Raw genomic sequence first — 24,753 nt, 5'->3', positions numbered from 1 at the left:
GCAGCCATAGGATTGCGCCCTTAATAGCCAGACTGGCAAAATTTGCCAGCAGGGAATTTGGGGGAGTGTGACACTGTTGTTTTACCTGGACCTCTCAGTGGCTTTTCATACCACCAACGATGGTATTCTTCTGGACTGCCTTTTGGGATGGAGTAGGGTTGGCAGTGCTTTGCAGTGGTTCTGTTCCTTCCTGGACTTTCCAGCAGGTGGTGCTGGAAAAATGCCCTCCCTGCTTCTCCCGCCATGGAAGTTATCCTTCAGGGCTCAATATTGTCACCCTTGGTATTTAACATTTATATGAAACTGCTAGATAAGGCTGTCATTGGAGTTTAGCGTCATCAGTAGGTTGACACCAAGCTCTGTTTCTCCTTTTCATCAAATTGAAGTGAGGCAGTAAGAAACTTTAGTTTGTGCCTGTGATCAGCAGTGGACTGGATGAGAGTGAACAAACTAAAAGTTGATTTGGATAAGACAGAGTTGGTGGCAGAGGAGGACCCAGTGGTAGAGTTAATGGGAGATATGCCTGTTCCGAATGCGGTGACACTCTCCTGTAAGGATCAGGTTCACAACTTGTGAATACTGATGGACCCAGTATTGCTCCTATATTCCAAGGTTGTAGCTGTGGCCTGGAGTGTCCTATATCAATGTTAGCTGATATATCAGCTATACCTGCCCCTGGGACATAAGAGATCTGGCCACTGTCATTCACACTTGGGTGGCTTGCTCATTAGACTACTGTAGCCTTCCCTAAACTGACACCCTCCAGATGTATTGGATTCCAACCCCCATCACCCCAGCCAACATGGCCATTGCCCAAACTGACTGATGATTGGAGTTGTAGTCCAACACATCTGGAGGGTGCCAATTTAGGGAAGGCTGGACTAAGGGGCTGCCTTTGAAGGCAGTTCAGTAACTTCACCTAGTACAGACTCCAACGGCCCAACTGCTTGGACCTATTTTATGGATTCTGGTATACTGGGGACAGGAAGTCCAACTGAAACCTGGATTTCTTCATGAACTAAAGGTTTAGGTTCAAAAAGCTATGATGGATAGCTGTCTCTGTTTCAGCTTAGAATACTGAGCTGAGAGGTTTTGTTCTTGGAGGCTGGATTGCAGGAGTCTGCAAGGAATGCTCTTTTGATCATAAAATACTGAGATAGTGTGGAAGGAGACAACACTCCCTATAGTTTGAACACTATAGGCTGGGGCCAGTAGTGTCAAATATCCCTTTTGTCCCTGCTGATCTCCAACAGCTAAATCAAAACACAGACAAGAGGCTTCTATTCACGACTCTTTAATCCTTTTACTTCAATGGATCATACAGATGCTAATTGTCATAACTCACAGTCTACAAAGGAAATGCCTTCAGGGAGTTCAAAGGGAAACCAGGAAGATTGAAAGTTGCCTACCATTTGAGAAAAGGTGGCCACGCTTCCCTAACTTAAGGGGTGGGGAGGGATCTCCCTCTGTCTCATGAGATATCTACGCATAGCTGTTCCCGCCAGGCCAATCAGGCAGATCGCCTAAGCTCCACCCCGCCATCTCTCTCTTGGCCCTGTGTCTGCGCCTGGCGTTTAAGAATTCAGGCTGTCCAAGCCCCACCTCTCCCTGTTCACTACCTCTCACAGGGCAGGGGGGTGAAGAGAGGCTCTCTCTGTCCAGCTGGACTACTGAAACCTGAGGAGTCTGTCCCTCCCTGACTGGAAGTCTGGGAAAGCTCCTCCCCCATGTTTTGCGGTTCCTCTTTGGACTCTGAGCTGCTCTGCCACTGCCTATGCTCAGAGACACCCCTGACATCTAGTTCTCCCCTAGATAAGACCACCTGGGCATGCTAGCTTCCCTCTGTTAAAATAAACATCAAAAGAGAATTTAACTCTGAGTTTTCATGGCCTAGTTATTCATTTCTAATTGATTTCTAAGTGAGGACAGTGCCTCATGAAGAAGTCAGCAGAGCAGGACCAATGGAATAGCAGGACTGTTTAGGGTACTCTGAGATATGGGGAAAAAAGAAAAGGACTGGGGTGGGGGAGCTGCTGAGACACTTCTCCCTCCTCCTCCTAATTGCCCTTTTCACACTGAAATTTTTACTGCTGCTATTTTCACTAGACTTTGGGCTTTTCCACATGCTTCCTTAGTCTGGGGCTCTCTTCCTAAAGAGGCCTGTACAGTCTCTTCTCTGGTGCCTTTTCGGAAGTATGCAAAACATTTTCTTTTTCAGAAAGCATTTGGGATTGCTGCTAATCCTATGCTCTGCTAGTTTGTGTGTTTTTATGGCACTGCTGCTGGGTTTGGAGTTTTGTTTTATGGTATGTTTTTAATTTATTGATGGCTTTGCAGAAGTTGTTTTTAAATTTGTAAACTGATGTGAGATACTGTAAAACATCTGCAATAAATAAAAATATATAATCATGATCTCCCCATATGAATAAAGTGCAAAACCCTCACTTCCTAACTCTACTCCAACTGTGCCAAGAGTGTCTATAGATTTTTCCACATGCAACTATGCCCATCCAGCCACAACAGGAAATTACTTCCCCCCAGCACAATTTTGACAAAAAGACAATACGTATTAACATTTCATATTTTAAAATAAAAGTCACATCTTAAAAGTACCTCATAATCTTCTTGGCTTAGGGGTAATGTAGACCTAGACAAAGACAAAGAGCTTGTGAAATACAGAAATGTGTAAATATTTGTATCAACCTAATGTGCACAAGGGTGCAACTCTAAATACACAATATGACCAAAAACAGGGAACCTCTTCCCTTTTTTTCACTTGCTGGCATTGCTACTGCTTGGTATCCATTTGCTCACTTTCAAAAATGCACTTGTAGAATACATTTAGCAGCCTTTTTCATAGCTTTTACTTAACATTACTGTAAATCTTACAGTAACATTCTGTTTGGGACACTGCATTGTACCTTTGGCTACTACTGCTGTGGTTTGCACAAATTTACCTGCGCAATACTTTTCTCATACACAAACAAGGATATTACTTTTCTACAAAAAAAAAAAAAACGTTAGTTAACGGAAAGATCTCTTTCACATGGTTTTAATGGCTACTGTTGTGCAAGATGGCAAGTTTAAAATAACAATGTTTGGAAAGCTACTAATATTGTTGTTTTAATTGCTGTGAACTGCCCAGAGAGCTCCAGCTATTGGGCAGTAGAGAAACATAACATAACATAATATAAAGTATAGGATCATCAAAACAATGGCTGGTCATGTGTATTTGTTAATTTTCAAAGCAGTAAAAGTTATTGGCTTGACTAGTGCAGGACAACTCTGCTTAGTGACTGAACTGTGATACAACCAGCTACAGCAGCCTTCCTCAACCTGGTGCCCTCCAGATATTTTGGACCAACTCCCATGAGTCTCAGCCAGCATGACCAATGGTCAAGAATGCTGGGACTTGTAGTCCAAAACATCTCGAGGGCACAAGGTAGGAGGGCTGTGGTACAGTATTAGTTAGCATGACATCACTCCTATACCATCCTAGATGGGTTCAACTTAAACTGAAAGGGATAAAGAAAACAAAGGTGCCTCAGCTCCCATGTTTCACCAAGATTGCCATCCAAAAGTCTGGTGTTTTCAATTATTAGAAAATATGCCCGGCACACACATCAGCATCACCTGTGGCTAGTTGGTGGGGATTTTTATCCACAGTCAGCTAAGGGCACATATTAAAACAAACATCTTGGTTTTCCTGTCTACAAAATAAGAGTGCTACTAGTTCCTCACATCATAAGCATGTTGTTCAATTCATTGATATTTGTCAAATACATTGAGCTCTTTCAATAGAAGGAACTAATATTTTCCACAAGTGGAGGGGGGAAAGTCAAAGCACCTATGCACCCAGGCCATTATAGAAAATCTGGCTAAGTTAACAGTTTCCATAGCCTACAGATGTAAGGAAGCTTTGTGGGCGCCATAGACTCCAACTAAATTTGACCTCTCTATCCTTTGAAGTTGTACTCATTCACGGCTGAGTAAACTGGAAGCAGCCATCAAGCATGGAATGTGAGTCTTGAGCACCCAGCTATAGTGAACTGCCATGATAATCCATTTATCCCTTTAAATAAATCAGTGAAACAAGCTGGGGCAAATGGGTTCTAATTACTTTTTCATGTACCAAGAGGTGCTTTCTCTGCAATGGCACCACATTCCTGGAGTTATGGAGTCATAATGGAATGGTGGTTAGATTCTTGTTTGGCTGTTCCATGGATTTCATAGAGCCTTCATTTTATTAGGCATTGAGGAAAATGAATTAAACCATTTAAAAATAAATACATCTAAGCAGGGATTACTTGATTTCACAGATTAATGAAAATAGAAACATCACACTCTCCAAACTTGTTCACTTACTGAATGAACTGAAGTCCCTTCTCTATCTCCTCTTTTCTTTTTTGTCTCTCCATTACAGTCACTGCAGTGGGGAAAAATATATATTAAATCTTTACAGTTTGTGCGAGCCAATTAATCTGCAGAGATTTAACATTAACCGCAACAAAACATCAACATTGTAGGTTTCTTTCCCACAGCATATTAATCTTTCTCCTTTTCTCTCTCCTTCTTCTTAACAAACAAGAACTTTAAAACTTTTGTGGTGCCAACAACACAACCAACGTAGATTGAAGGGTAATGCAGATTTGGGTTAGTTGAACATCAATGACACTCCTCTCTTGAAAACCCTTATGAATTTAGCAAAAACTAAAGTCTCTCTGATTATATTTCTCAAATGATGATTCTAGACCAGTTTGCACGTCATGGCAGCAAATCATGCCAGGATGTGTGCTGTGTGCGCGTGCTGCTTCCAGTTTGCATAAGCAACCTACAAATGCCCCATTCGCAGGTTGTTACTATAGTGTCCAAACACTCTGGGTTGTTTATGGGTTAAACAATCCAGAGTTAACCTATACACCATACTAGGATGAACCATAGTGGTGAAGCACAAGAGGTGATATTCCTCAATTTCTTGCCGTCGTTCTTGGGAGACTGTAGATGGCTGTAAGAGGGAGTTAGCTATCATAGCTAATAGCTGTTGACAGGCCTAAGGACCCCCAGGCTCAGAGACAGTAGGTCTAGTTGCTAGGGAATGGCTGCTGCCTTTGTGCCTGCCTTGTAGGCTTGGCTTTCAGAGGCATCTGATAGGCCACTGTGGGGAACAGGAAGCTGGACTGGATAAACCTCTGGCCCAATGCAATAGGGCTTTTTTATATTCATCAACTCAAGGATCTAATGAAGATTTTTAAGCCGTTTTTCTGAAATGAACTAAAGGAGCATATAGACATGCCATAATCCAGTATCGTACCCCATACCAAAACCAAAGCTAGCTCAGAATTAAGTGAGATCACTAAAAAAAAAGCTTCCAGGATAAATGTCAGGGTTCTCCTTATGACCTGGACCCCCTGAGCAAGTCCTTAAGGATCCCTTGCCTCCTTAAGAGTCCCACCTTCCTCCTTTTACCTTCCCTTTTCCAATAACGTGGGGTTTAGGCTGCAGACATGGGGTGATTGTCACTCTAGACACAGCGTTTAACTACAACAGTTTACTGGTAAATTAAAGCAAGCAAATCACAACTAAAGATATTTACATAATAAAGCTGAGTGATAAAAGGTCTTAAGAGAAAATAAAAATTGCAAAATGCAAGTTCCTTTACCCTAGTTGTACTTAGACTTCGCCAGGCTGCTTTTTTCTCCTCCCTCTTCAGGCTCTGGTCTCCCTGTCTTTGCTCTTACTCTCTCTCTTGCTCTCTTTATATACCCTCCTCCCTCGAAACCGAAAGTACTGTTTCAAACCTGAAGAAATGAAACTTAACTGTAGAAATGACACTATTACTCTCAAGGATACCTCTTCCCAACAAAAAAAACCCAGGCCTCTAAGCCTGACCATTTTTCTCTTTGTCTCTGTAGGCCTCAAACCTTCACAATAAGAAACTGTACAACTTTTCTGAAGGATGGGCTGAGACAGGTGTGCAAACCTGAAGTCCAGACCATTTAGAACTATATGGATACTAATGTAGTTCTCACATATTGTCAGCCCATGGTTTAAACAACCAATGGGTTGTCGGCGATGAGCAGGCACGCTGCCTGCAGTGCACCAGTAACTTCCACTTTTAATCAACAACCTACAATTGGCCCGTTCATAGGCTGTTGAGCATGATATGCTAACCTAGAGCACTGGGTTGCTTAGGGGCTAAACAACCCCAATGGTTAACCCAGCAACAAACCATGGGTTAACTGCTGGGCTGTTTCGCCCCTAAACAACCCAGTACACCAGGTTCGCTCATCATGCTCAACAGCCTATGAACAGGCCAACTTTAGATTGAGTAAAAGCAGAGGTGGCAGGTGTGCAGAAGGCAGTATGTGCACTCTCTCCTGCTTGTGAATGACAGCCCATAGGTTGTTTAAACCATGGGCTGTCATTATGTGCAAACTAGGTCAAAACTTCCACCTTCAATTGGACCCAAGAACCAACAGTCAAATAAGGAGACTGAATGGTGCGGAATGCTGCTGTCAAACACAACTCCATGTGGCACACATTGCAGTAGTAAACTCCTAAAGTTATAAAAGTAAGAATGAAGGCTGCTAGATCTCCACTACCCAGAAATGGCCTCAACTGGTGTACTAACATTCTAGCCTCAGTGAACATCAGGTTCAATGTGCCATAAAAAAGTCCTACTCTAACCTCTCGTTATTTCTAGGCTTTATGAAAAACTGCCCGCTTTTATTTTGTCTGCAATCATGAAGGATAATTTTAAACAAAAGGTAATGTCCACTTCTAATTATTTTCTAAATACACACAGATGAGAGTAGTCACATTCACATCCTGATGCATGAAAAATGAACACTAGAAAAGTAACCAAAGAGTCCATTTGAAGAAAATATAAGATGTCTGTAGAAATATTCACATCTTGGGCATCCTTCCACACATCTTTTCCTGACATGCATTACCTTTACAATGTTCTATTTTCACATATCCAAGGACTCACACCTTTTAGAAAACAAACTTACAAGTCAGTCCCTGATTTACAGGATACAGAAAATACCAACTTATACAATTCATGGCAATGCAAATTCCTAGACCCCCTGAGCATATGTTAGGTGTTTACAATTTGGAAGATGTAAGCCAGAAGCAAGAACATGAATTATCTATGGCAGTATCACTACAACCATAGAGATGAAACCGAGTAACAAAATCAGTTCAGAAGAAAAATTAAGAGCACGAAAACTGTGTTATCATTCAGCGTGATGTTCTGATGTAAATCAGATTATAAATACAGAATAGAAAAATTTGTTCTCAACCTTAATTGTGATAGGCAAATTGAAAGGACTATTCAAGTGCAATGAAAGACATATTGAATCTGCAGAAAATTAAGAATCCAAATTGCTGGAAACATGATATTTTAAAGCCAGTCATTACTTTATTAACTACAACCAAAACATAATTGCAAAAAGAGAAGATTAACACAGAAAAAATAAAATCCAACTGAGAATCAGCACAAGCCCCATGATGTACAATACAAGTTAGATTACAGACCAAGTAATAGCTTTATGCCAACTGATCAACTTGAAAAGGTGTATGAATAGATTTTACATGTTGTCTCTAATTATCTTAGCCAACACCACACACAAAACTATAAACTATTTAAGAACCTCAGCCAGCAAATAAGTAATCCTTATTCATCACTACTCAGAAATTTCTACACACTATCATAAAGAATCTGTGTTTGGGATCTTTGTATGTATTTATTTTATTTATTTACAATATTTTTAGCAAGCAATACAAAATATAATACACAATCTCATCCACAGAATTTTGCCCACATATATGCCACCACTGATTTACAAGAACACCAGAACAATCATTTAAATATGCAGATGGCATAATTTGGAAATGCAGTTTTGTAACGGGCCTTCTCAGCAGAGTAAAAGTTCAGCAAAATATCCCTGCAACACATTTTAAAATTAAACAAATACCATTATATTTTAATGTTTATCAACACAAATATTTTCTTTGATTATGCCATGATTTGCATGTCTATTTACTACTTTTAGATAACTCACTTTGGGCAAGGGCCTGTTTATTTACCCTTTGGTAAAGTGCATGGTATGTTTTTGGGTGTTGTAATAAATCTCTCATTTTTTTAAAAAAAACAATCCAGGTTGTTCTCTTACAGTAGTGCTAGGCCAATGCAATGTACCTATGAAATGATTATGTGAGGTAGCTTAGATGTAGTGGAGGAAGGTCTGTTCACCACACTTTTCCTTGGTGAGATAGGTACTCCAGCACTAGAGAGGGGCTGTGGACATCCTAAAATTAATTTCTAAGAGGAAAAAAAGCAACAAGACAATTTGCCATTCCATTAAGTTCTCAAAGAGAGGTAGCATGAGAGGGCAGGTAAAGAGTTTGTCAATTATGACCATTGATGTTACAGGCAGTAGCCAATAGGTGTTCATCACATACAACTATAGTACACATAGCACTCCTCTAACTGCATAGATAAACAAGCTGGAGCAGAAACAACTGTTTTGCCCCAGCAAGAAAATACAGTTGTTCATCACTGGGAAAACAATTTTTCTAAGAGCAATTTCTTCACAACAGACATCACAGATACTGTGAATCGGGAAAGAATCAGGATCCCTTGAAGCAACTGTGTACTTATTGCATAAGAAATAATCATCCAGAAAGAGCTGAGATTTTCTGGATGGGGGGAAGATTGCAGAAGTCAGTGGTGTCTCTTCTGCTGTTTAACTTCATTGACTCATACTAGCTCCAAAGCTCTTCTAGCGTTCCCAAAAGTGAATTTCTTCCACATACGTATACTTATCTCCTGCATTAGGCTTGATTATTCTAGGTGGCTAATGGAGCCACCAGTTTCCAAGCAGGCAGTTCACCAGAGTTGTACGTACATGAGTGTTTTTCTGGACTTGTAAGATCTCAACTCTGGACATGGGGATCACCAAATTGGATGTTGTTCCTAGCCTCAATGGGATTTGACACATATTTTGCCAAAGAGTTACAAATACACTGATAGGTAACAACAACTTATTGAAAATTAGAAATCCAGAGAGTGTTTTTCCCGTAGCTTTGGAAGAACGACACATCTTAGTGAGAAGACTGGATAATCAAAACTCAGTTTTGATGCATCCTGTCAAAATGTAAGTCACAAAGAGAAAATGTTCAAATGCTGAACAGCCTGAAAACCATACTGAAAACATATTACATCTCATTTTCACGTTAGTTGCAAATAATTTTGTATGCCATTTTCATCAATCTGGCATATGTCAAGTTACAACTGGGGGCCACAAGACATAATTTGTATTTTATAATTTGTATTTTGAGACAGGTAAATCAGTGGCAAAATTCCTTAATATATGGACAGAGTTCTATTTGCCTCCTTGTTTGCAATCCTTTAGCAATTTTTGCTATTATGTTTTCAAGCTTATTAACTCTGCACACCATGAAGGCTAGAAGCCTAATTTTATTATGCAAAGCAGTGGAATGCCAAGATTCTAATAACCCACAGTCTGTTCAAAAGTGCCTTTAGAGCCACATATGGTCTGCAAATCACATGTTGCCTATCACTGCTATATGACATTAGAGCTTACCATGTATCTAATTATATTATCAGATCTGCTTTGAAATACTCTGCGCAACTTTGTAATAAGCTTATAATATTCAAGTATTTTTTTTCCATTTTCACAACAGCTACTTTCACGACTGAGGTAGAATACATAAAAACAAAGGGTGGAAAGGAGGGTAGGATTCGAACCTTTTAAAAAATCACGGTATTTTAAAGACTTAGATTAATGGAGAATAAATCAGTCCATCCCCATTGCCTTAGAATGGGGTCTCCAACGTGTTCCTTCTGGGCACTAATGTGCCTGTGGACACCTTTTTTGGCACCCACTAGGCTCCCTGCTTCTGATTTTTATTTTATTTCTTAAGATTAAAAAAAATAAACTGGGAGACTGGCATGCTGCAAAACAAAGGGGCCCCCCTCTAGCGCCATCTTTAATTGGGTTCAAAACAGTGGTTTTGTGTTTCGGAGCTCAGACTCCACCACTGCCTGGTCCTTAGGTTCTTGGGTAAGTTACTTTTCTTTTAGTCTCACCAGTTTGTCTTCTGGGAAATGGGTGTTGGCCATGCCCAACTTGACAGCCATTTTATGAATGGGGAAGCCCCCTCCGCCATAGCATCCATTTTGTGAGAACACACATGACACACACTCAAAATTCCAAATAAGCTCACTGACTCAGAAAGGTGGTGAACCCCTGCCTTTGAGCCAGGGATGGAACATTCCATAACCTCCCTTCTTCTGAACACACAACACTGGCATCTTGCATCTAACCATCAATCCAATATGGATTCCAATACAGATCCCAAGTACTATTACCATCTTCTGCATCTTTCTCTTTTACCCAACTCCTTCTCCTATTGTACCTTACAAGTGGTCAGAAGGTAGATCTCTAGATGTGTTCGACTTCAACTCCCAGCATTCTTGACCATTGGCCATGCTGGTAGGGGCTTCTGGGAGCTGAAGTCCAAACATCTAGACACCTACCTTCTGCCTACCCCTGCCTTACCCTAGGCCCTACTAAAATATAATCCCTCCTTTTCTGCACCTCAGTCTATCTGCATGACCCCTCAAACATGCCTGCAAAACTCCATCCTCTACCAAAACCATATCTATGAATCTCAGCTGTTCTGTGAACAACTGCTGCAAACATAATCTGCTATACTGTTTCTCAATTTCCAGGGCATGCTGGGGCAAATTCATTTCATTAGGCTTCTACAAACCCAAGGATCTTAGGTTATATTGAAAAATAAAGCTGTCAAGTAAATGCTCAAAACTGTGCTGGGAAGATACCCTAAGAGCTTTTTTAAACCAAGAGGAATACACATTTATTATGATAGCTTCAGATCTCATAGTTTCCACACACCTCTCAAAACCTGGACATTTCAGTAAAACAAAGTTTTTATCATCCCATCACACTGGAAGGTTTCACTGGTTATAGGATAAGGAGGCTCTCTCCCGAAATTGTACAAATGGCATGACAGAAACCCAACAGGTTTGTTACATTCACGCAAAATGTACTATTTTGTTTTTCATACAGAAAGATGTGCAGGTTAGCTGCAGCCATTCATCTTATACATTAATGGTGTAGAACTGCAAACCCTAATTTAGGATTACTTGTAAGGCTCTAGTTTCTAGAGCTTCAGTCTCCCCAAATATACACCGGTAAAGGTACCTGCAGGGGTGGGGGCAGATTCTCTTTCTCAGCAACGGTTTAAACACATTCCTATAGTGTTTATTCTACACACCTTTCGACATATTTTGTTTTAGCGATCATATTAATGCAACAGGCGGATAACAGACCTTCGTAACCCTTTGTATGACGATTGTAGCCTGTTTATTCGCTAATTATTCGATGTTTTTCGTCTTATTGCCTGTACTGTCAAATGGTTGCCTTTACTTTGCCCCGATTAACAACCCTAAAAGACCCAATTCTTGGTTTAAATTCCACTGGAGCAAAATCGATCCCATCCCCACATATCCAAGGCCTCCAATCCCCGGACTCGCTTAGCAAAGGCAACCGGCAAAGATATACCTCGATCGCGGAAATGGATAGGAAAGCGCCGTCTGCCTGTGGAAGTCGCAATCTCACTATATACATTCAGCTTGGTGCCGCTAAACTCACAATATAAAGTGTCACGGGTGCTTTCAGGCTGAAATAACCCCCACAAAACCTCAGTTTTTTTAAGGAAATATTTCCCATTCTGCTGAACAGGTAACTTTTACAAGTCAGATTATGAAAAGCCAGATAAGGCAACGACCAAACCTTTCGTTAGCAAAGTCCCTTTCATCCGAGATCAGCGCTTCTGCAAATATTTTTTTCATTGCAACTGCATAGAGTTAGTACTTGTAACAAAAAAGACAACTAAAATATTAAAACCCCAGACCGAACAAAAATAGTGGAAAGTCCCCATCGTTCCAGAGGGTTTCTCTGATCGCCATTCACTGCCGACGAACTCCTACAACAGCCTCTCGATCCCTACCTCAAAAGGGGTGGAGGGCATGGGTGGGAAGAATGGTTTTTAAAGAATTTGTTCCAAACTATATGTGCTTATGGAAAGAATCCATTTCTGAGCCGTTCGTATATTCGTTTCTGGCAGGGATTAAGCAATAGTTGCAGCTAGTAATATTTCCGTTACTCATTCGCAAGCCCCATACAATATTGTTTCAGGGGGTATTTTTTCACCTCTTTTCTCTATCCCCACCCCCCACCCTTCTTCCTTTCCCAGAAAAAAAAAAAAAAACCAACTCACCTCCTCTGCTTGGGTATTCCCTTACACTATGATCACCTCGCCTTGATAAATGGTATAGTATTACTAGAGATATTATTAGAGCATTATTACTGTTAGTAATAATACCAGTAATTGCTATTTAATTACAGAAAGCAGCATTCTGTTCCTAGAGCAGCTACTACTGCTAACCTAGCAGCTCCCTCCATGTGCCTCCTCGTCTTTTTTACTTTCATTTCCAGGTCTCTCTAGCTCAGCCTCGCTAACCAGGCAAAACTCTTCCTTGGGATCCTTCTAGGTCCTAAGGACCACCTGCTCCCCCACCCCCACCCTCTTCCCCTCAAACACTCCAGCAACAGAATGACTAAGGGCGCAATCCCATGTTAGGGGGGGTGGGGCGGAGTCCTACAACTCCCAGCATTCCCCTCTAGAATAATAGGGACTTCCCGCTGTTTTTGTTCGGCGTCTGGGCTTCTAGTATTTTCCTTGTCTTTTTTGTTACAAGTACTAACTATATGCAGTTGCAATGAAATATCTTTGTAGAATAGACTTCCTTGCCACTCAGTAAATGCCAATCTGATAAACCATAGCCACTTACAAACTTTTTTTTAGAAGCACGTTTGCCACATAAATGAAGATATATTGAAGAAATACTTGACATTCAGTCTTACTACTTACTTCTCATTCAAGATTGGATTGTATGCCTATATGCCAGCCTTCCCCAACTTGGTGCCCCCTGGACGTTTTGGACTTCAACTCCCATGAGCCCCATGGTCAGGAATGCTGGGAGTTGTAGTCCAAAGCATCCAGAGTGCACCACTTTGGGAACAACTGCTATATGCAGTTCAATGGAGTAAATCTTATTGAACTCTGTGGGACTTACTTTTGAGTACTTTTGCCACTTTTCAAGGCAAAACCCTCCCAAGGTGGCTTTATATTAAACCATAACACATAATATATCAGACAGGTGGAGACCTTCAACAAAATGTTGCAGCGTGGAGGGCTTCTATGCAGGGTTTCACTACTCCATTCCATCCTCTCTCGCTCCCACCACAACAGTCAGTCAGTATTCTATGCCTACTGAGCGTGGTCTGTCCTTATTGGGTTGCTTTGGTTTTTATCCCTTGCAGTTTGGGTTTGTGGGAGGTGCACAGGTAAGGTGGATACACTTGTGCCCAATCTCATGTACACTTACGGTGCAATCCTATACATGTTTAGATGGAAAAAATCCTACAACTCCCAGCATTCTCTAACCAGGAAGACTGGCTGGGAATTGAAGGGCTTTTTCTCATCTAAACATGCATAGGATTTTACCCTTAATCGCTTAATTTCCATTGATCCCTATGGGTAGCTTTCGTTTCTGTCTGTGTGGATATTTAAAAATAGAAAGTGCTATAATGTGCTGTATGTATGGCTGCCTTTAAAGACAGTTTGGAAACTTCAACTAATACAGAATACAGCTGGCAGGATGTTCACGAGGGCTAGGCATTCATCTCACCAGTTCTGTGCCAGTTGCATTAATTGCCTATTCATTTCCAGGCTTGCAGCTAAAAACCAACTGGTGGGTACCAGGAACCCTATTCAGGTGTTACTGAAGCAAAGTGGCAACATGGATAAGAGAGGCCGCATGCTTAGCCCTGCTCCCAAGATAGCACAGCCCCTCCCAGCCCTTCACATAATGAAGGTGAACCTCTGCAGAATGGAACCTTTTTGTATCTAGGCAGAATTTAGATCAAATGACTTGGGGAGCCTCTCAGATAGAAAAGCCTCCCTGCTGCAGAAGTTCACCTTCATGACACAGGGCCAAGAAGGACTGTGCAACATCATAGGGTGGGACTAAATGTGCAGCCCCGGGAACACCTGCATATAGCTAGGGACAGGACCTTTTCAATGGTGGCTCCACATCTTTAGAATTCCCTCCTCCAAGAAGTGCATATGGCCCCCTTATTGGTGGCTTTTAAATAGATTTTTAAAAATTCACCCAGCTTTTTATTGATGGCTTTATTTAGATTCATATTTTAGATGCCGCTGTTTTAATTGTTAATTTACTAGTTTTGTTCTTCATATTTGGTTAATATATTGTATTTATTAATTGCTATAATATACCCTGGAGGGCCTGGTGTGCTGTGGTCCATGGGGTCACGAAGAGTCGGACACAACTTAGCGACTGAACAATAATATACCTTGTGAAGGCTTTATACTAAAAGATGGGTTCTAAGTACATTTAATAAATACATTCCTGATTTTTGCCCCCAGCCTACTAAGTTCAGTTTAAAAGAAGATAGCTGAGACTTGTATACAGTCCATGTATATTTTATACAAAAAATCATACAACCATCTGCCTTCAGTCTGATGTGCAATGTTGATAGGTCAAGAGTGGGGAGGCTGTTACATGGAGATACTTGTCATGACCAAAGAGCTCCTGTGGCCTTAAGAGTTACATAGAAGGTGCAGCTCTAGTCATCATAGTGCTACAGTGAGGAAAGAAGCCATCTTGGTATATTTTTTTCTTCTCCTGTGCAATTCACGCTGTACAGTCAAGCATGTTTATTTACAACTAAGTCTGACTGAGTTCAGTAGGTCTTACTAGGAAGTAAGAGTGCTTAGGGCTGTGTCCTTAATTATATAAACTCTCATATTCTGGACCTGGCAATCTTAGCTATGCTAGGCAGATGTAGTGATACTTTATTTTATACACATGCATATTTTATACATATACCAGGAGCAACCTATAGAGTATTTTATAAATAATATTCAATTAATTATTTATTACATTTCTATACCACCCCATAGCTGAAGCTCTCTGAGCAGTTTACAGAAGTTAAAACATTAAATACAATATAAAAAGTTTAAAAACCATTTACATAAAAAAAACCACAGAGAGACACTATACGCAAACATATAACTAAAAATAACTTTGAGCTGCCAGTCATAACTAAAGACACAGGATTGATTAAAACTCATCATGTGCTGCCAAATGCCTGGGAAAAGAGATAGGTCTTAACCTGGCACCGAAAATATAATAATGTTGGCGCCAGGCAGATCTCATTGGTGAGCACAGATGGGGGGCCACCACTGAGAAGGCCCTCTCCCTCATTGCTGCCTTCCAAGCTCCCCTTCAAGGAAGCACTCAGAGGAGAGCCTTAGATGCTAAACATAGTGCATGGGTAGGTTCATTATGGGAGAGGCATGCCATCAAGTGTTGTCGTCTGAAGCTATGTAGGGCTTTATAGGTTAAAAACCAACACCTTGAATTGAGCTTGAAAGCATAAAAGCAGCCAATGCAAGCGGGCCGGAGTCAGTCTTACATGTTCGGACCTTCTGATCCCCGTTATCAATCTGGCTGCTACATTTTGCGTGAGCTGAAGCTTCTGAACCATCTTCAAAGGCAGCCCCACGTAGAGTGCATTGCAATAATCTAACTTGGAGATTACCAGAACATAGACAACTGAGGTCAGGTTATCCCTGTCCAGATAGGGGAGTAGCTGGGCCACCAACCAAAGGCACTCCATGCCACTGAGGCCACCTGAGGCTCAAGTGACAAAGATGGTTCCAGGAGGACCCCCAAACTACAGACCTGCTCCTTCAGGGGGAGTGCAACCCCATCCAGAACAGGTTGAGGACCCACCATCTGGTCAGCAGAACCACCCGCCAACAGCATCCCAGTCTTGTCTGGATTGAACTTCAGTTTATTAACCCCCATCCAGTCCATTGTCACAGCCAGACACTGATTTAGCACATCCACAGCCTCACCTGAAGTAGATTAAAAGGAGAAATAGAGCTGCATGTCATCAGCATACTGATGACAATGCACTCCAAAACTCCAGATGACCACACTCAATGGTTTCATGTAGAAGTTGAACAGCATGGGGGACAAAACTGACCCCTTTGGAACCCCATATTGGAGAATCCAGGGGGCCAGGCAGTGTTCCCCAAGCACCACCTTCTGGAGCCGACCCTCCAAGTAGGATCAAAACCACTGCAATGTATCTCCCACTCGCAACTCAGACAGCCATCCCAGAAGGATACCATGGTCGATGGTATTGAAAGCGACCGAGAGATCAAGGAGAATGAACAGGGTCACATTCCCCCTGTCTTTCTCCTGACATTGGTCACCCTGTATGATGACCTATGCTGTTTCTGTGCCAAAACCTGGCCTGAACCCCGACTGAAATGGATCCAGATAATCAGTCTTATCCAAGAGTGTCTGGAGCTGGTTGGCAACTACTTGCTCATGGACCTTGCCCAGGAATGGAACATTGCAACCAGCCTATAATTATAAAGATTTTCTGGGTCAAGGTCGGATTTCTTCAGGAGTGATCTCACCACTGACTCCTTCAGGCTACCTGGGACCACTCCCTCTCATAAGGAGGCATTAATCAGCCCCCTAGCCCAGCCAGCTGTTCCCTCCCTGCTAGTTTTTATTAGCCAAGAGGAGCAAGAATCCAATATGGAAGTAGTGGCATGAACCCGTCCAAGCACCTTGTCCACATCCTCGAGCTGTACAAACTGAAACTCATCCAAGAAAACTGGACAAGACTGTGCTCTGGATACCTCACCAGATTCACCTGCAGTAATACTGGAGCTTAAGTCCTAGCAGATGCAAGAGAGTTTATTCTGGAAGTGCCTAGCCACTGCATTACAGTGGGCCTCAGATAGTTCCATAGTGTCCCTAGGGCCAGAATGTAAAAGGCCCTGGACAACCCTAAACAGTTCCGCTGGGCGGCATATGTATGACTGAAAAGAGGCAGTGATCTGACCATGGCAAAGGGACTGATGCAAAGTCCCCTACCTTCAGATCACCATCTCCATGTCCAGTTGAGAAAACCAGGTCTAGAGTATGCCCCACTATATGAGTTGGGTCAATTACATGTTGGGACAGTCCCATGGCTGTCATGGAGACCATTAAATCCTGAGCCGCCCCAGACAAGGTGCCCGCAGTGTGAAGGTTGACATCCCCCAGAACCAACAGTCTGGGGATCTCAGTAGTACACCCGAGACCACCTCCATCAGCTCACCTAGGGAGTCTGTTGGGCAGCGGGGTGGGTGGTATCTCTAATCTGTCCCGCTGACCCAATACAAGGTGCAAACACTCCAGACCAGTAGTCACATGGACAGGGAGCCTGCAGAGGGAGATGGAATTCCTAGAGACTACAGCAACACCCCCTCCCTGGCCCTCAAGCCTTCCCAGATGCTGGACCAAGTACCCCAGTGGGCATAGCTGGGAGAGATTGACTGCTCCCTGCTCAGCTCACCCACCCAGGTCTCGGTTATACATGCCAGATCAGCTGCCTCATCCACCATTAAGTAATGGATAAGGGGGGCCTTATTCTGAACCAATCTGACATTTAAAAGCAGCATCCAGAGACCCAAAGGCAGGCTAAGACAGCAACCACCAAACAAGCGGGTGTGGAGAGGACTGGAACATGGCACCGCCATTAACTGTCTGGGCCGCATTCCCCTTACTGGGCAAGTCCTCCTCACAATGCCACATCTCCCTCTACCCATCAGTACCCTGATTGCCCCCCTCCCCGGTCCCCTGAATTGGTCCAATATCCTCCCTCCCAGGCACATACACAGGCCACCAGAAAGCCAGGCAGAGGAACAGTGTCCAGGTCCTGCAGCACTCACAGCTAGGTGATCTCTAGCACCTCCAGCAGCAGGAACAGCCTTTACAGCTGGAGTCAAGTTGGGGCCCTGCCAGGCAGACAAAACTAGGTGGAAAGAGCCAGGTGGAAAGAGCCAGGTAGACAAACAGGGTCCAGGTCCTGCAGGGCTCACAGCTCACAGTCTCTCCAAGATTTAACCAATATTTCAGTTTATATATAGCTAGATTCAGTATTAATTTCTTCACAAATATACATACCTCTAACTTGGGGTAGCCAACTTGTAGCCCTCCAGATGTTTTGGCCTATAACTCCCATCAACCCTAGCCAGAATAGCTAATGGTGAGGGATAATGGGAGTTGTAGGTCAAAACATCAAGAGGACCACAAATTGCCCACCCCTCCTTTAAACAGTCATAAATGCATACACCAGATATGTAGAATGTAGTCTATCTACAGGGCTGTTGTAAGAGTTACTGGGATAAACACATGAGAAGAGCCCTACTGAATTAGATCAAAGGTCCATCTAGTCCAGCAACCTGTTTCCTATAATGTCCAACTAGATACTTTTGGGAAGCCCACAAGCAGCACATTAAGGCAATAGCCTCCCCTGGTATTGTCCTCCCCATCCCCAACTGGTATTGTGTGGCATATGAATATGGAAGCTCCTTTTAGCTACCATTGCTAATAGCTATGAATATAGCTCTTTTCCTCCATGAATTTTTCTTAATCCCTTTTTAAAGCCATTTAAGCTAGCGTCCAGAGCCGGCTTCAGGTTTTTTGAGGGCCCTCAGGTAAGACACCCTCAATGGGCCCCCTCCATCAGTGGATCTGTTTGCACATAAGGGCGACAACTCGTGGGTTAATTAATCCATGATTTACCTTGGGGTATGTCACTACCACTTTGCATAATCAACCATTGGTTCATGATATGCCATCCTGGACACTATGGGTTATTTATTTATAATTTTTTAAAAATGTATTTAAATTATTTCTTGGCCACCTTTCAGGGCAGAAGCCCTCCCAAGGCAGCTTACAACAATAAAATACATAAACACAATTAAAATATTAAAGTGATAAAAATATAAAAACAGTGAAAGCCAACAATAAAACCAACAATGATGTTAACAGCAGCAACATCAATGTTAACGGCAGCAACAGCAACAATAGCAGTCATATCAATAGAAGGCGAAGGTAAAATAATATGTTTTCAAGGCCTTCTTATAAGAAAGCAATGATGGAGCATGGCGGACCTCCAATGGCAACTTGTTCCAAAGGTGTGGGGCCACTGCGGAGAAGGCCCTCTCACGTGTGGTCATCCACCTAACTGCTCTCATGGGTGGGCAAATGAGAAGGGCCTCTCTTTCTGATCTTAAAGTGCGGACAGGCTGATATGGGTGTAGGTAGTCCTTCAAGTAACTTGGTCCCAAACCGTTTATGGCTTTAAAGGTCAAAACCAGCACTTTGAATTGGGCTTGGAAACACACCGGTAACCAGTGCTGCTGGTGCAGTATAGGCGTTATATTATCGAATTGAATCGCCCCAACCAATACTCAGGCAGCTGCATTCTGCACAAGCTGGAGTTTCTGAACCGTCTTCAAAGGCAGCCCTACGTATAGCGCATTACAGTAGTCCAGCCTGGATGTGACTAGCGTGTGGATAACTGAGGCAAGGTCCGTCCTCTCCAGATAGGGCTGCAGTTGGCGTACCAGCCTAAGCTGGTAAAAAGCACTCCTGGACACCATTATGTGCAAACTAGGTACATGAGTCTACCTTTTCAACATCATTGTCAACAGCTGCTATTGTTCCTCATCCTCTTTGTTATCACTGCTACCACTTGTTTGCTTGAAAGGCAGAGTACCAGCAAGCAACTAGGTAGTGGCCTCTACTGCTTCTCCTCCTCACTGCCACTATCGCCTGGGCCAGAGCAAGAGGCAGGTGAACACGCAGGTTGCAAGTGTAAAAAGGAGGAGCAATTCCAGGGGGCCCCTGTTGTGATGTGGGCTGTTGGCAGGTGCCCAACCATCCCTGCCCTTGACACCACTACTGCTAGTGACCATCACCACATCTTGTGCTGGTAAATTCCATATATTAATCATGTGTTGTATGAAACAATACTTTCTTTTGCCTGTACAAAATCCACTGCTGATTGATTTCATTGGATAATCCTACATTCTAGCATTATGGAAGTGAGGTGTTGTTGTTTTTTACAGTCAATTTCTCCACCGCATGCATTGTTTAAAAAAGCTTTACAGAGCAATCCTAAACCCCATATCTACCAGCTGTAGGAGTTAGGCTGGGGTGGAGATGCCTTCCTACCAATGAGGTTGGGGTGGAGGATCTGTCCATCCCAGGAACCCAGTTCTAACTGCAGAAAGCTCTGCAGATAGGAAGCTACCACTGGCAACTTCCCATTGGGTATAGCAATTGTAAGCCCCCAAAACGGGACATTCCAGGGGCTAGGCCAGATTTGGACCTGCTGGATCCAGAGCTACTCCATTCTCCCAAGAAGGACCTAGATTTGGCCCCTCAGCTATACCAGCTTGCAGTTGGTGTAGCTAATTCCCCCCATTTCTTCCAGTGTGTATGTGGGGTGGGGAGAGAGGGAAAGAGAATTTAACATAAAAAGATCCGCTGAGCTAAAACCCCCAGCAAACCCCCCCTCTAACCTTTTGCCCCAGGTGGCACAAATTAGCAGGCCTTGGGCTGAGTCAGTACACGTGTCACTTCACTTATCCCTAACTCCATTTTGGATTGCCTTGAAAGTAACCTCTTTTCAAAACTTTAGACACTTTAGACCCAGACACCTTAGCCTCTCCTCATATGGAAGGTGTGCCAACCCCTTTATCATTTTGTTTGTCCTTTCCTGCATATTTTTCCAGCTCTGCAATATCCTTTTTTGAGATGGGGCAACCAGAACTATAGTATTCCAAATGTGTCTGAACCATGTATGTATATAAAGGAATTATTGTCTTATTTTTACTCTTCAGTAATAATCCCTAACCTGGAATTTGCATTTTACACCACCACTGCATATAGAGATATTGTTATAGGACTGGGGTTTGGACTAAACTAAAACCCACTGCTTCAGCAAAGGAGATCGTTACCTTGTCGTGGTGCTGGAGCTTGAGCACCTCAATGATGTCGTGAGCTAAACCATGAAGGGACACCCAAGACAGGAAGGTCATGGCAGAGAGGTCAGACTAAATACATTCCCTGGGGAAGGAAATGGCAACCCACCCCAGTATTCTTACCATAAAAACTAAATGGATCAGTACAACCAGAGATATATCGGTATACCATCGGAAGATGGGACTCCCAGGTTGGAAGATGGTCAAAAAGCTACTGGGGAGGAACAGAAGATAAGTTCAACTAGCCCCAGATGTGATGACGCAGCTAGCTCAAAGCCGAAAGGACGGCTAGCAGCCGATGGTGCTGGTGGTGAACAACGAATCCGATGTTCTAAAGATCAACACACCATAGGAACCTGGAATGTAAGATCTATGAGCCAGGGCAAATTGGATGTGGTTATTGGGGAGATGTCAAGATTAAATATAGACATTTTGGGTGTCAGTGAACTGAAATGGACTGGAATGGGCCACTTCACATCAAATGACCACCAGATCTACTACTGTGGACAAGAGGACCACAGAAGAAATGAAGTAGCCTTCATAATTAATAATAAAGTGGCTAAAGCAGTGCTTGGATACAATCCAAAAAATGACAGAATGATCTCTATTCGAATTCAGGGTAAGCCATTTAACACCACAGTGATCCAAATATACGCCCCAACCACAAATGCTGAAGAAGCAAAAGTAGATCAGTTCTATGAGGATCTGCAGCACCTACTGGATAGTATGCCAAAAAAAGATGTTATTTTCATTACAGGAGACTGGAATGCTAAGGTGGGTAGTCAAACAAGACCTGGAATTACAGGCAAGCATGGTCTGGGAGAACAAAATGAAGCGGGACATAGGCTGATAGAATTTTGCCAAGACAACTCACTGTGCATAACAAACACTCTCTTCCAACAACCTAAGAGACGACTTTATACATGGACTTCACCAGACGGTCGACACCAAAATCAGATTGACTACATCCTTTGTAGCCAAAGGTGGCGGACATCTATGCAGTCGGTAAATTCAAGACCTGGAGCTAATTGTAGTTCAGATCACGAACTTCTTATTGCACAATTTAGAATCAGACTAAAGAGAATAGGGAAGATCCACAGATCAGTTAGATATGAGCTCACTAATATTCCTAATGAATATGCAGTGGAGGTGAAGAATAGATTTAAGGGACTAGATTTAGTAGATAGGGTCCCGGAAGAACTATGGACAGAAGCTCGCAACACTGTTCAGGAGGCGGCAACAAAAAACGTCCCAAAGAAAAAGAAAACCAAGAAGGCAAGATGGCTGTCTGCTGAGACACTGGAAGCAGCCCAAGAAAGAAGGAAAGCAAAAGGCAACAGTGAAAGGGGGAGATATGCCCAATTAAATGCAAAATTCTAGAGGTTAGCCAGAAGAGATAAGGAATTATTTTTAAACAAGCAATGTGCGGAAGTGGAAGAAGATAACAGAATAGGAAGGACAAGAGACCTCTTCCAGAAAATTAGAAACATCGGAGGTAAATTCCAGGCAAAAATGAGTATGATCAAAAACAAAGATGGCAAGGACCTAACAGAAGCAGAAGAGATCAAGAAAAGGTGGCAAGAATATACGGAAGATCTGTATAGGAAGGATAATAATAATGGGGATAGATTTAATGGTGTGGTCAGTGAGCTAGAGCCAGACATCCTGAAGAGTGAGGTTGAATGGGCCTTAAGAAGCATTGCTAATAACAAGGCAGCAGGAGACGACAGTATCCCAGCTGAACTGTTTAAAATCTTGCAAGATGATGCTGTCAAGGTGATGCATGCCATACGCCAGCAAATCTGGAAAAAAAGAATGGCCAAAAAATTGGAAAAAATCAACCTATATCCCCACACCAAAAAAGGGAAGCACCAAAGAATGTTCAAACTATCGAACAGTGGCACTTATTTCACATGCCAGTAAGGTAATGCTCAAGATCTTGCAAGGTAGACTCCAGCAATTCATGGAACGAGAAATGCCAGATGTACAAGCTGGGTTTAGAAAAGGTAGAGGAACTAGAGACCAAATTGCCAATATCTGCTGGATAATGGCAAAAGCCAAGGAGTTTCAGAAAAACATCTATTTGTTTTATTGACTATTCTAAAGCCTTTGACTGTGTGGATCATAACAAATTGTGGCAAGTTCTTGGTGGTATGGAGATACCAAGTCATCCTGTCTTCCTCCTGAGGAATCTGTATAACGACCAAGTAGCAACGGTAAGAACAGACCACGGAACAACGGACTGGTTTAAGATTGGGAAAGGAGTATGGCAGGGTTGTATAATCTCACCCTACCTATTCAACCTGCACGCAGAACACATCATGCGACGTGCTGGGCTGGATGAAGCCAAGGCTGGAGTTAAAATCGCTGGAAGAAACATCAACAATCTCAGATATGCAGATGATACCACTTTGATGGCTGAAAGCGAGGAGGAGCTGAGGAACCTCATGACGAAGGTGAAAGAAGAAAGTGCAAAAGCTGGGTTGCAGTTCAACCTCAAAAAAACCAAGATTATGGCAACCAGCTTGATTGATAACTGGCAAATAGAGGGAGAAAATGTGGAGGCAGTGACAGACTTTGTCTTTCTAGGCGCAAAGATTACTGCAGACGCTGACTGCAGCCAGGAAATCAGAAGACGTTTACTTCTTGGGAGAAGAGCAATGACAAATCTTGATAAAATAGTGAAGAGCAGAGACATCACACTGACAACAAAGGTCCGCATAGTGAAAGCAATGGTATTCCCCATAGTAACCTATGGCTGCGAGAGCTGGACCATAAGGAGGGCTGAGCGAAGGAAGATAGATGCTTTCGAACCGTGGTGCTGGAGGAAAATTCTGGGAGTGCCTTGGACTGCAAGAAGATCAAACCAGTCCATACTCCAGGAAATAAAGCCAGACTGTTCACTTGAGGGAATGATATTAAAGGCAAAACTGAAGTACTTTGGCCACATAAGAAGAAGACAGGATACCCTGGAGAAGATGCTGATGCTAGGGAAAGTGGAAGGCAAAAGGAAGAGGGGCCGACCAAGAGCAAGGTGGATGGATGATATTCTGGAGGTGACGGGCTCAACCTTGGGGGAGCTGGGGGTGGCGACGGCTGACAGGAAGTTCTGGTGTGGGCTGGTCCATGAAGTCACGAAGAGTCAGAAGTGACTGACTGAATAAACAACAAAAAACCCACTGGGATTTGGACTAAACTTCCAAGGTGGTGTCTCCTAATTCTAAAACAGTTGTGTCTGAAACCTGCCACACAGTTTCCCCCAGGCATATTATCTGGCCCGGCACACTTTATTGTTAAGTAAACAAAGGTGATAAGTTGCCCCCAACTGTCCTGTTGTTAAGAAAATGAACATTAACTAAGGCTAAAGCAAAGGTGAAAACCTGCAGCTCTACAGATGCTGCTGGACATCTTTCCTGACCATTGGCTATGCTGGTGTGGGCTGATGGGAACTGCAATCCAACAATATTTGGAGGTCTGCAGGTTCACCACCCCTGGGCTAGGGAAACACCCAGTGATTCCTTCTGCAAGGGGCATGTCTTTCTTCTTCCACTTTCTTCCCCTATACCTTTTCTGGAGATGTTATCCAGACAAGTCCCTGTAAATGCAAGCAGTCTCGTAGTTTCTGAAGCTGGGACTCCCAGCCAAACCGGAGCAGAGCTGCATCCCTGAAACTTCTCATCCCTCAGAGACTTGAGGTGTGCATACCAA

At 42.9% G+C, this 24,753-nt stretch overlaps 1 protein-coding gene across 12 annotated transcripts in view; it reads right to left on the bottom strand.

The window, feature by feature from the left end:
* ZC3H7B (zinc finger CCCH-type containing 7B) overlaps nucleotides 1-12,645 on the bottom strand; it is a 77,776-nt gene extending 65,131 nt beyond the window's left edge. For 8 of the 12 annotated variants that reach the window (XM_084809954.1, XM_084809961.1, XM_084809955.1 and 5 more), the window contains exons 1-3: nucleotides 11,968-12,278; nucleotides 4,366-4,426; nucleotides 2,614-2,647 (exon numbers count right to left, since the gene is read on the bottom strand). In XM_084809954.1, the coding sequence (XP_084666080.1) occupies nucleotides 2,614-2,647; nucleotides 4,366-4,426; nucleotides 11,968-12,022 (150 nt within the window). In that variant the 5' untranslated portion in view covers nucleotides 12,023-12,278. The other 4 variants (XM_084809958.1, XM_084809960.1, XM_084809956.1 and 1 more) reach the window with 3 other exon arrangements.
* Between the last annotated feature and the right edge of the window lie 12,108 nt (nucleotides 12,646-24,753).

Source organism: Heloderma suspectum, chromosome 7, assembly GCF_057233095.1.
Source record: "Heloderma suspectum isolate Gila_16-S chromosome 7, 16-S_ref, whole genome shotgun sequence".
NCBI classification, from domain to species: Eukaryota; Metazoa; Chordata; class Lepidosauria; order Squamata; family Helodermatidae; genus Heloderma; species Heloderma suspectum.
This window is presented reverse-complemented; position numbering and strand designations above follow the sequence as displayed.